This window comes from Zonotrichia leucophrys, chromosome 1 (genome assembly GCF_028769735.1).
Source record: "Zonotrichia leucophrys gambelii isolate GWCS_2022_RI chromosome 1, RI_Zleu_2.0, whole genome shotgun sequence".
In the NCBI taxonomy this organism is placed as follows: Eukaryota; Metazoa; Chordata; class Aves; order Passeriformes; family Passerellidae; genus Zonotrichia; species Zonotrichia leucophrys.
The window spans coordinates 65,699,772-65,711,283 of record NC_088169.1 but is presented as its reverse complement, the minus strand read 5'-3'; the positions used below and the strand labels follow the sequence as shown (position 1 = coordinate 65,711,283).

General features: G+C 39.6%; 1 protein-coding gene across 1 annotated transcript; it reads left to right on the top strand.

The window, feature by feature from the left end:
* The first annotated feature begins 889 nt into the window (after positions 1–889).
* Positions 890–9,546, top strand: UFM1 (ubiquitin fold modifier 1). Its single transcript, XM_064728744.1, has 6 exons — positions 890–998; positions 1,101–1,157; positions 1,884–1,941; positions 4,048–4,087; positions 4,479–4,511; positions 8,191–9,546. Coding segments are annotated over exons 1-6 (258 nt in total). The 5' UTR covers positions 890–996; the 3' UTR covers positions 8,259–9,546.
* The last annotated feature ends 1,966 nt before the right edge of the window (positions 9,547–11,512 follow it).

Here is an 11,512-nt window from a genome sequence, read left to right as displayed (position 1 = left end):
AGTGTTTGAACCCACTTTTGCCAGCATAACTTTAACAAGCATCTGCAAACCATTTTGGTTTGAGAGCAAAACAGGATCACAAAATTATTAGGGTTGGAAAGGACCTCTGGAGATCATCCACTCCAAAACCCTAGCAAAGCACGGTCCCCTAGAACAGATTACACAGGAATGCATCCCGGTGGGTTTTGAATGTCTCCAGAATGGGAGACTCCACCGTGTCCCTGGGCAGCCTGTTCCAGAGCTCTGACACCCTCAATGTAAAGCAGTTGTTCTCGTGTCGAGTTGGAATTTCTGTGTTTCAGTTCCTGGCCATAGCTCCTCACCCCGTCGCTGGGCACCACTGAAAATCTGGCACCATTCTCTTGGCACTCGTCTTTGGGGTATTCATACGCATTAATCGAGCCTCTCTCCGTCATTTCTCCACACTGAACAGGCCCAGTCTCCTCTCTCCCTCTCCTAAGATGCTCCAGACCCCTCACCATGTTTGCGCTCTTGCGCCGGACCCTCTCCAGGGGGAGAGGAGCCTCTTGCACTGAGGAGTCCAAAACCGGACACAGCACACCAGATGTGGCCTCTGGTTACCAAACTCCCCACTCCTACATACTCCCAGTGTGACCGCAGCCCGCTGATTCCCCCCGATCCCGACGCCGCTCCCTCCCCGTCCCGCCTGCGTCTCCCTGCAGCCACCGCGGAAGCGCCGGGTCCCGGTGCCGGGGTCCTACCTCGGCCGCGGAACACCCAGCGCGACTGCCTCATTAGAAATCCTTCCTGCCATTCTCCGCTACGCCTCGCCCACGGCTCAGACTCTCTCTTTTCCAGCTGCAGTGTGGCACTGAGCAAGAACACGGCCGCTCCCCGCCTCATAGCGGGTCGCCGGGGCATATTGTCTTCCCTTTGTAATCAGGCGTACCTAGGGCAGCTCAGGACCGGGGAAGGCCCCCGTGCTGCGAGCGGCGCTGACGTGTCGGTGGGAGCGGCGGCGGCCCCGGCAGCACCATGTGAGTGCGGGAGGGAGGGACAGACGGACAGCCCGGGGGTCCCGCGCGTCCTGCAGCCCCCGCACTCCCTCACCCAGCCCTCACCCTCTGCTCTCTCCACAGGTCCAAGGTCACCTTTAAAGTGACGCTCACCTCGGACCCCCGGCTGCCTTACAAAGTGTGAGTGCCGGCGCTGCGTGGGGCGGCGGGAAGTGAAGACGGGGCACGTCGTGGGTGGGCTCTAAATGGGCATCCCGGCGGGGCATTCCCACAGCGGGAACGGCGCTTGTCTCCCTCCCTCCTTCCGTGTGGAGTGACAGGCGATGTCCGTGGTTAGCCCCGCTCTCAGGGCTCTCCCGCTTTGCCCCACTGCCATGTGTGTCCAGAGTCATTCAGGTTGGAAAAGACTTCTGAGATGACCGAGTCCAACCTTTGCCCGATCACTGCTCTGTCAGCCAGGCCATGGCACTGCGGGCCGCCTCCAGGCCTCTCTTGAACAGCCCCAGGGACGGTGGCTCCACCCTGGGCAGCCCATTCCAATGCTTGACAGCCCTTTCAGTGAAAAGTTTCTCCTGATGTTCCACCTGAACCATCCCTGCCACAGCTTGAGGCCGAGTTCTCTCCTCCTGGAGGGGACATTGCTATGGAGCTTAATCGCACACCTCCTGAGACTTGCCACATCTGCTGACACTTACAGGTGTCCTGTTCTCTGCTAAAAAGGTTTCGCTTGAAGCATCTCACACATCCCAGGGACCTGTCCTCCCCTTGAATAGAGCTTACACAGCTTTGGCAAAAAAAAGTATCGCCATTGGTAAAAATGAAGTTTCAGTCAGTAGTTTACCAGCAGATAACATTGCTTTTCGGTTTGTTTTGGCAGCCACGCATTTACTTGTGTTGTGATTTCAGGTTGAGCGTGCCTGAGAGCACACCTTTCACAGCAGTCCTCAAGTTTGCTGCAGAAGAAGTAAGTAGAGAGTGATGATGTTGGTTTTTAACATTTTGCATGTTCTTGAAAGTTAAAGGTTTTTTAATGATAAAAGTGCAGTGGTTTATTCAGCTCAAGGAGCTGCTGTTGGTCACAGATGGTCACAAGCTTCACTGGTCTCTGTGGGGGCCTGGCAGAGCTTGCAGAATCCTGAACTTAGTGATCCTTACTCAATTTATGCATCAGCAGATGGCATTGAGGTGATTTCTGTTTTTGTAATTAACTATTTTATAGCAGTGATTTAAAAATTTGTGACAGTGAAGAGAATTAAAAGGTACTGCTCTTCAATATTTAATACTGAAATTTCTTTGGTGGAATATCAGGGAAGTTCTTCAGAGCTCTCAGTAAACTCTTTTCTCATTCAGTTCTAGTAATCTCTGATTTTGGAAGACAGTTTTTAATTGTGGAAGGTATTGAGATCAGCCATATGGAATAGAATCAAAAAAGTCACTTAAGGGAAAATGTGGATAGTGTATTCTTTAGTTTCTGTGTGTTAATCTTTCACATGGAATCCTGTATCATTAGGTGTTTAAATTGCCCACATAATGTGTTTGAAGAGATGTATCATGTTGTTTCAGATTAAGCACACAAAGATTGAGAGACATTCACTGGATATAAACAGTGAAATCGAGTGCTCAGAAGCATAATGAGTCCCTTCACTCAGCTGGCAGAAAATCAGCTGAGAGTCTGTTCTTGCAATTCTCCCTCTGTCTTTTTAGGAAAACTTGGGAAGTTTTGGGTTATTGAAAATTTCTTTTGTTTGAGCATTGCAATTGCAATAAAGTAGTTAAGAAGGATAAGAGACTCCACATCTTGAGTGTCCTTATGTTTTTGCTGTTACACTCTGGTGTGACAGAAGTTATTAGGGAAACACAGCTTGTGGGGGGAGGTCGTGGATCGGTTTTGTTGTAAATTTGCTTGGAGAGAACATTATACAGACTATTACTTGCTGTTAAAGATATTAGATTATTTAATTGGGGGTTTTTACTATGTTTTCCCCAGTTATTTTTATTCTATATTAATACAGCTGTGCCAACACAGCCCATAAATAGAGACCTAGACTGAAAGTCTAACAAGCAAGTATGAGGTACCAGAAATGAGTGTGACTGAGTAGTTGGGGATGTTGAAAGGGAGGTGCCATTTCTGGTGGGGATTGCCATTAAACCTGTTAACTTCACCTACTCTTGGAACCTAATGTTAATTAGTGATAGGGTCATCTGAGTAATGGATTTAGAGAATCATTATTGACTTAAATGTTCGCGTTTAGGATGCCATTCTTTCAACTGGTGTGAGTATTTTGAGTATCTGTGGGAGTTTGACCTCAGGCTGTTCTGGATCAGCACTGAAGCTTTTTGCATCTCTTTGAGACCAGGCAGAATGAAGTGCTTTGTTAGCAAAAAATTAAAAAAAGATTGTTAAACTCTTCCCCAGTAATGAAGCCCCTTGTGAACTGGCATTGAAATGAATGACAGATAATTTGTGTTATATGAATGTTTTTTCGTTCCTTGAACTGCATAGCTTAATATTAACTTATGTAGTGGGATGTGATTCAAGAACCAGTTTCACAGTACCTTAAGTTATACATTTATGGAAAAGATCAAAATTTGGACAAAGTTGTTAGTTGCTCTCCAGGGGAAGTGCGTTATCCTCTCTGTGATTAAAACTCTCAGGGCAGAGAAGTGTTTAAGTTCTGGCTATTTGGCCTTAGCTAGTTTCTACTGAGACATCTCTCCAAAACTTAAAATTTGCCAACTCATAACCAGACTTGCCCTAGTTAGAAAAAACCTCATTTATAGTGTGTGGTATCTATTGGGTTTTTTCCTTCATATTTTAGAGCTACCTGGTACATGTCTCAGGTGTATGTTTGCACAACAGTTAGAAAAAAATTTCCATTACATTTGTGGAATTACTACTAAAATAGTAATCCATTTCCATTAAAGTTATTTATATCTATAAATCTCAAGGACCATTTTTCTGATTTTTTTGTATGTGAACCAGCTAAAATTATGAATTTAATATTACCCATATATTTTCTGCTTTAACTATGTCTCTTATGTTGTTTTGTCCTGCTCTTACTTCCTTTAGTTCAAAGTTCCTGCAGCAACAAGTGCCATTATAACAAATGGTAAGAATATAGTTTATATATATTTTTAATAGTTTTTGTATTGAGGTTTCAGTGAAAGTTTATTGATAAAATCAATACTGTCTCATGTTTCACAAACTCTACTTACTGCAAATTGAATGTAATAATATTGCAGCATTATTTAAATTTCTTATGGATGGGGTGAAGATACTAAACCACTAATTCAGTTTTGTCCAAATATATAGCTTGGACTTCTCTGTGCTGGAGCTTTCTTGTCAGTTCCTATTTTTTGGCTATAGGAAATAGCTGCATGATGACTGATGTACTAGTTGTATCTTGCTGGTATGTTTTTTGAGCTGCAAGTTTAATGTAATAAATTGTATAATAAATGTCTGTTACATCTTCTTTTTTCTCTTTTTTTTCTTCTTCCTAGATGGTATAGGAATAAACCCTGCACAGACAGCAGGTAAGTTACTGTGTATGAATCTCAGTATTTAAAACTTGTTATTTTTCTCTCAGTCTAATGTATTGCACATGAGGTTGTATTACATTTTAGGTTTTGTCCTCTTAAATGGGAGGAGCATTACCCAGTAGTTGAAAACTCCAGTCTTTGTAGCATGTGAAAGGTTAAATCCAAAAAACAGTGGGGTTTTTTGTTCAGTGTTTATTTAATTCTGTAAAAAAGGGGTGAGCTTCTGATCTTAAGAGCTTTGCATTTAAGGTGCAGCCTAAAGGCAATACAGTATTACATGCTGCTGCAGTAATAAGTAACTGCTGTATTTTCCCCCCCTACTCTATCTAATTCAGTAGCACTTGCTGTTCTAGCAGCACTTGTCATTAGATAGGTTAAAAAAGTAAATAGTTTTAGAGCAGAAACTCCAGGGGCTTTGGGGAGTGTGCTTTCAGAAGAGTTGGATTTGAACTAGGTGGTCATAAAGGTCTCTTTCAAATCAAACTATTTTTTGATTCTTGCTGATCGCTCTCTTGTTCTCAGCAAGGGGTTCCATGTCAGAAATCCCTGATTTCAGAAGTCAAGGCTAGCTATGAGAGAAGAGTTTGTCTCTGTCACAGGAAAGTGTGAGGCCCTTTTCCATCACCTCCTGTAATACATGGAAACAGTACAGGGGTTGAATTGTACCAATAATGGTCTGCCGTCTGGAGGCAGATCATATGGACTTGTTCTTGAAAAGCTATACTTTTAAACTAATTGGGAAATAATTACAGTACTCTAATCTTAAACCATTTGAGAAGAGAGTGGAACAGAGTATCTTGATAGAAAGATATGAACATTTCTTACCTAGTAAGTACTAGTAAAAATGGCTGTGCTGCTTATGGAATCCAGTCATCCAGTGAAAACAGAATAATTTTACTCCTACTTGCAAACATGATGAATGGTTGAGGAAGACATGCTGCACTTCTGGTTTTTGCATGAAATCTGTGCATCCATCCATCTCTCATTTATGCCCTTTGACTGCCAGTCATTACTGAAGGTACCACAGGAAAAATAACAAGGTATTATCAGCACACTTAGCTGTGTGAACTAGAGAGTATAAAGTGAGGCCTTGCATAGCACAGAACAATATCTGATGGTGAAAAAAGCAGTTGCTTGACATTAGTTTGGGGAATTTCTTGGAGTTGTTAAAGAAACCATTTAAGTGTAGAGACCTGTTTCTGAGATCTGCAATTGCATCAACAACATTTGAAAATGAAGATCAAATAAGTATTTGTCTTTCTGCTCCACCAGGGACTTCTGTCCTGCCTTAGTACACCTGGATTATGATTTCACAGGTGTACTGCCTCAGGCAGACTTCTCAGCTGATGCTGTCCTTATCATGATTCCCCTGACCAAATGCATTAAAAACAGATAATAAATCTAATAATTTACTTTAGTTACTAGATCATCACCAACATGGAAAGCCACATTTTCACATGACCACTGATGAATACTTAGGCAAAATGGTAAAATTGCTTAAAGTATACTTAGACTGTTTCCCTTCCTCAGCAGTATGCTTTCATTTTGTATTATGTAGCTTAAATTAGTTGTAGCTTAATCCTTTAAAGTAAGTGTATTTACAGCTACTTGACTGCTGAGTGAAGGCATCCATACAGTAGTTCATTGTTCTTGCAGCTGTCCATATTGAATTCCTGTCTCCAGTTGATTTGCTTTACCTCTCCTAAGCTCTTATAAATATTGAGGAAATATTAAGTAGTATAAGACAGCAGCACATGATCAAGAAACAGGTAAATTAAAAGCATCTAGATGCAAAATGTTGTCATTGCTGCCTTATTCTGCAGATGTAAAATTAGGCACATGGGTTATGGTTTTTTTAGCATAGGTGTTTTGGCAATGCTTTGTGATGTTGCCCTTAACTGGAACAAAATGAACCAGTCCACAATAAAACAAACCTCCAAAATCAACCCAAATAAAACAACCAGAATACAGCCTACACCAAACCTAGTGCTCAGACCAAAATTCTTCCTCAGTTTACAAGTAAACATGCATAATTTAGGTTTAATCTTTTGTTCAGCCTCATTAATTGGTATCTCAAAATCTACTTTTTTTCCCTTCTTCTTTCTATTTTTTTTCATATATCAGAGTTCCTACAGATTTTGCTGTTACTTTACTCTTCAAAAACTTCCAAAGTAAGATACATGGGAATAAAATTTTAGTAATCCCTGGGGATTTCAGAGGTTTTGTACTGTTGCACAATTTCCCTTCCTTTCTGAAAAAAGCACTCAAGTATAACTTTCATTTTCCTTACATGATTTCATGGAGCAGGGGAAATGAAAACTGAAAGAGCTAGGCTTAGCACTTAATCCTTGTATTGATTTCAATTTTAAATCCTTGCTAGTTCAGGGAGTAGTATGCTATAACTTTATTAAAACCAGTGTAATATTAATGATGAAGACAGACCAAGGTGAGGTGAGCTGCTGTCTCCATGAGGTGCAGCTGAAGCCTGTTTTAAAATGTTCAGAATTTTATAATGGCCATTACAAAAGGATGTTTCCAATCTAGAATAGTAAGATTAGTAGGCAGTTCTTTCTTTTGCTGGGGAGACAGGTTTGCATTCAGTGGATTTTGTAGATCTCTTCAGTGCCAGGTCTTGGCAGATCTGTAAGATCAGAATGTCTTCTGATAACATGTTATTTTGAATTGATTTTCTAAGGGCGTTATGTTGCATATATACAATGGTTTTGATCCTGGTCCGCTTGCTGGCGTTGAGAAAAGGGTAGCTTTGTTCTAATATACAGACAATTTAAATGGATGTCAAGTATCTTAGTCTTATTTGTGAGAGCACTCTACATCTCTGGAATGGAGTGCTCAAGAGAGAAATAGAATTACTCTGTTTTAGAAGTTAATTCAAGGTTGAGTAAGGAATCAAATATAGTTGATTCTGTGCAGTGGTACTATGAAGTAAAAAAGTAAATATTCCATGTATTATTAAGTAAATACATCATTTAGTGATGTGGTTTCAATTTCAAATGTTACATTTAATTAAAAAAACAACCTGAATATATTTTAAAAAATCAACACATCTAAATATTAGAAACTTGTAATATTTATTATGTCTTCTTGAAAAGACTATGATAATTAAAGCAATACAGGAATAAATAAAAAGTTGAAAGGGATTTTTATCTTTTTCAACTAAATGAGACTAAAATCAGCTAAAATGAGACTAACTTATGATTGGACATTTGGAGAACCTTTTTAAAAAAAAAAATACAGTTGAGGTTCTGAAGTTAGAAGTCAATAAGTACTGAACCAAGGAGAGAACTAAAAATGAATGAATATGTGAATGACCTCAAGAGAACAAAATAATTGTGGAAAAGTAAAACTTTGTTTTCTGTTCTTGAAATTATTATGGCTTATAAGTGAAAGGAGATATTCGAGTGTGGAACTGCAGAGTTTGGAAGGCTGCACTTTGCAAGGCCTAGCATTTTCATTTAAAATAAAGAGCTCTTTGGAAAAAGAGAGGCAAGGTGAAATTATGTGGAAGCATGAAAACTTTATTTCTGGTATGTCAGAGGAATTACTATGAAGCTGTTAAACACTGACCTAACACTGTTATACTTTAAATGTGTTTATTGAGGGAACATTGTATTTTCTTGGTTAGTAATACATCCTGTTTTCTTTCTTTGTTTAGGAAATGTGTTTCTAAAGCATGGTTCAGATCTACGGCTCATTCCCAGAGATCGTGTTGGGAGCTCATAACATCTCCTGAAAGTTGGGGAATAGGTGACATTGATGTGCAGCAGAGGTCTATTTATTTTGAACTCCAAAATGCAACTGATGAATTGGACTTTTTTAAAGCAAGCAGAAGTGACTTCCCAGGATTTGATTTTTCCTTTGGAAACAGATATAAAGGTTCATTTTCCTCTTAAAGTACAATAACTCATGCACTGATTCTTCCCTGACTAGTAGAACAGGCTGATTGCATGTTATGTTGCTGTATGAAAGACAGACTTCTCTACAGGTGCTACTGGCACCACGAGAGTAAACACAGCCACCATCTATACTATAACAATACTTAAAATACTGGTTATTGTTGAGCCTACTTCATGAAAGGGAAAACTGTGTTGTGACGTTGCTACAAGGAAATTATTCCTGCTGTGTGCTAAAAATTGGGGTTTTTCCTGTATCTTATTTTCCTAAAGTTATTCCCATATTTAGGGGAACAGCTTTCACTTGGCTCAACTATTGATCTCAAGTAGAGGGGAAATTTCAGGAGTTTATTACTCAAATAAGTAAACGGCTGCCAAATGTTCCAAAGTAATTCTAAGATTCAATTGCTGCAAGTATTTGAGATAAAGGAGAATACAGGGATTTCTGTGTTTTAAGACTTCATTTTGACATCCTGTGAAGTTAAATTAAACTCAATTTCAGAGAATTTGTGAGACCTAGTCTCACATGAAGTGCCATCAGCTGGGAAGGATTGAAGTGTAATTTGGGAATGTGTAGACTGGTCAAATATGTCATTCCTTTTTCAGTAAACTAATGCTGGTTCTTTCCAGAAGTCTTGGTTTTGTTGCTGCCTGTTACGTAGAAAGCAGGATAGAACTCACTGAAATATTTTTGTTCAGATTAGAAATTGCCATGTGTACACTATCAGTTGTGTATTTTAAGTAGAGAAATTGCTGCTTTTCTTGAACTGGTTGTCTATGCTGTGATTTAATGTATTTGGCAAAATCTTACCATATTGCATTTTTTTCTGTTCTACTGAGTTGAACAGAAAGAACAATGGGTATTACAGTGCTTGGTTAAATGAGTATTCTCAAATACAACTGTCCTGTGCAATCATCATGCTTTAGAAAGATGTTCAGATAATATGTCAGATAATGCAGAAGTACAAAATGCCCTTCTAAATGGGTGCAAGCTGAGGAAATAAAACTCTCCATAAATCAATATTTGCCTATAAACAGCTTCTAACTTTAAGATAAACTGTAAAATTCTGTATTTTTCTTTACTTTAATAAACAATTAAATGAAAAAGTGCAAACGTTGTTCCTCTCCTATTCTTAGAGTTTGATAATAATTAAAACCTGTTCCTGTTAATTATTCAGCATGCTTTGGGATTAATTTTGAGCCAAAAGATAGTTATTATGCAGAATTCTACAGAACACTGCCCCAAAGGGCAGAGTGCCTTGTTTTTTGTTAGTCTAATGCCACAATATAATTAGTATGAGCAAAATTAATTGCTTGTAATTTTTAGCTGCAAATGTCTTGACTGAATGCTTGAGAAAGCACCTCATATTGGAATATAGCAAACATTTTTTTTTCCTGTCTCAGGTGCAGTGTTTTTGAAATGGAATCATGATTAACTGCATTTTGAAACTAGGATGCTCTGATGTTTACATAATTGAGGGTTATGTAAAAATTATTTCATGGCTAACATTTCTCACACTGTTACTTAAGTTATAACAGAGCATAAAGTATTTGACATACTGCATTGCAGGTAGTTTATGTAACATGCTAAGAATTTCTTCATTTGGAAAAATAACTGGTATTTTTAGTACTCTGTTCATTACACCTTTGTCTCAATATGGCCTCTAAAATCTGACCGTGGCTTTTCTGTTTGGTGAAGAGACCATTTCAGTGCTACAACATATTTACCAGTCTTAGCACGTTGACTCGACCTTTGCAAGTTCATTTTGTTGAGTCATGTTTGACGTCCTCATGTATAAGGAAACTTTAGGTTTCTAGGGCTCGGGAGTTGTTAGAAGATTGTAGAAATGCTGTGCTCCCAGATTTGTACAGGGCTGTCTGTCCATACTTTACTGTGGACTTTGGAAATCAACTCTACCTGGCAGTTGTGTTGTTTTCAGCTCTGATTATAACCAGAATGGTATTAAAGATTTTTTTGGTGTTTATGATTCACTTTGTTGTACCTTTGCTGAAGTTAATTTGTAGAGTCTTTTTTTCTGTTTTCTACATTTATAAAAGGATGGCTGATTTATGCTACAAAGATAGTCTGTGAAAAAAAAAAATGGCAGAAGCATAAATTGTGAAAGGTCCCACCAAAACTTTCAAGTAACTCTGACTGTTCTTTTGGTTTATATGAGTTCATAGAAGTTTTATTTTTATAAAATTTGAAGATATCATGGACATTTTTCAGGGAAAGCACAGTGATCTGATGAAATACAGTAGAACAGGAGAAGTTAGAAAATGGCCCTGATAATAAGTTCTGTCAGAAGTATGGTTCTTTTCCTGTGTTCTTGTCACAAAATCCAGCTTTATTATGTGTTTGAGATGAAAAGGCTATTTTCCTTTCTTGTTGTTACTATGTGAGAATCAAAAATAGTTGGCAATAGCTCTCAAAAGTTAAGAATCCTCATTCTTTGTGTTTAGCTTGATCACAAAAGCCAGCTCCCACTGCTGCTCCAGTGATACGAGGAGCAGTTGGATGAGAGAAGGAGCTGTGCCAGCGCGGCTGCACAGTGAGTGGATTCTGAAGGTGCTGGGGCGCAGCAGTCCTTTGTATGGCAGCCTCCAACCAAAGGTGGCCTTCAAACAGAGCACTTCAATGGGGCACTTGGAAAAATTCCATCCTACAGTCATCCTAGCAGTGCTATGCATCCTGTTCCAGTGATTCCAGCAGGAGTGCTAAGCTCCAGCTGGGTGAGCTTCAGTCCATGTGCAATGCACAGTGTTCAGAGTTCAATACAGTGTACCCAACAGTGTGTCTCTGTAGTGAATTTCAGCTGCTGATGGAAGGTAAATAAACACTGGGTAGTGTTCACAAAAGCAAGTGTGATCTTTTCGAGCCTAATCTCTGCAGGCTGCTTCTGAAGTTAACAAATTGAAGTCCTCCAGAGAGATTCAGTGTAGCTAAACAAATCTTTAGCTCTGAATGACTCTCTGAGAAGCCTTTATCTCTTGACTGGCTAGAGAAAGCAATTGAGGCATTAACCTGCAGGGGCGAATGTTAACACTTCTCAATGCCTTCCCCAGTTGAAACTTTTCCCCTCC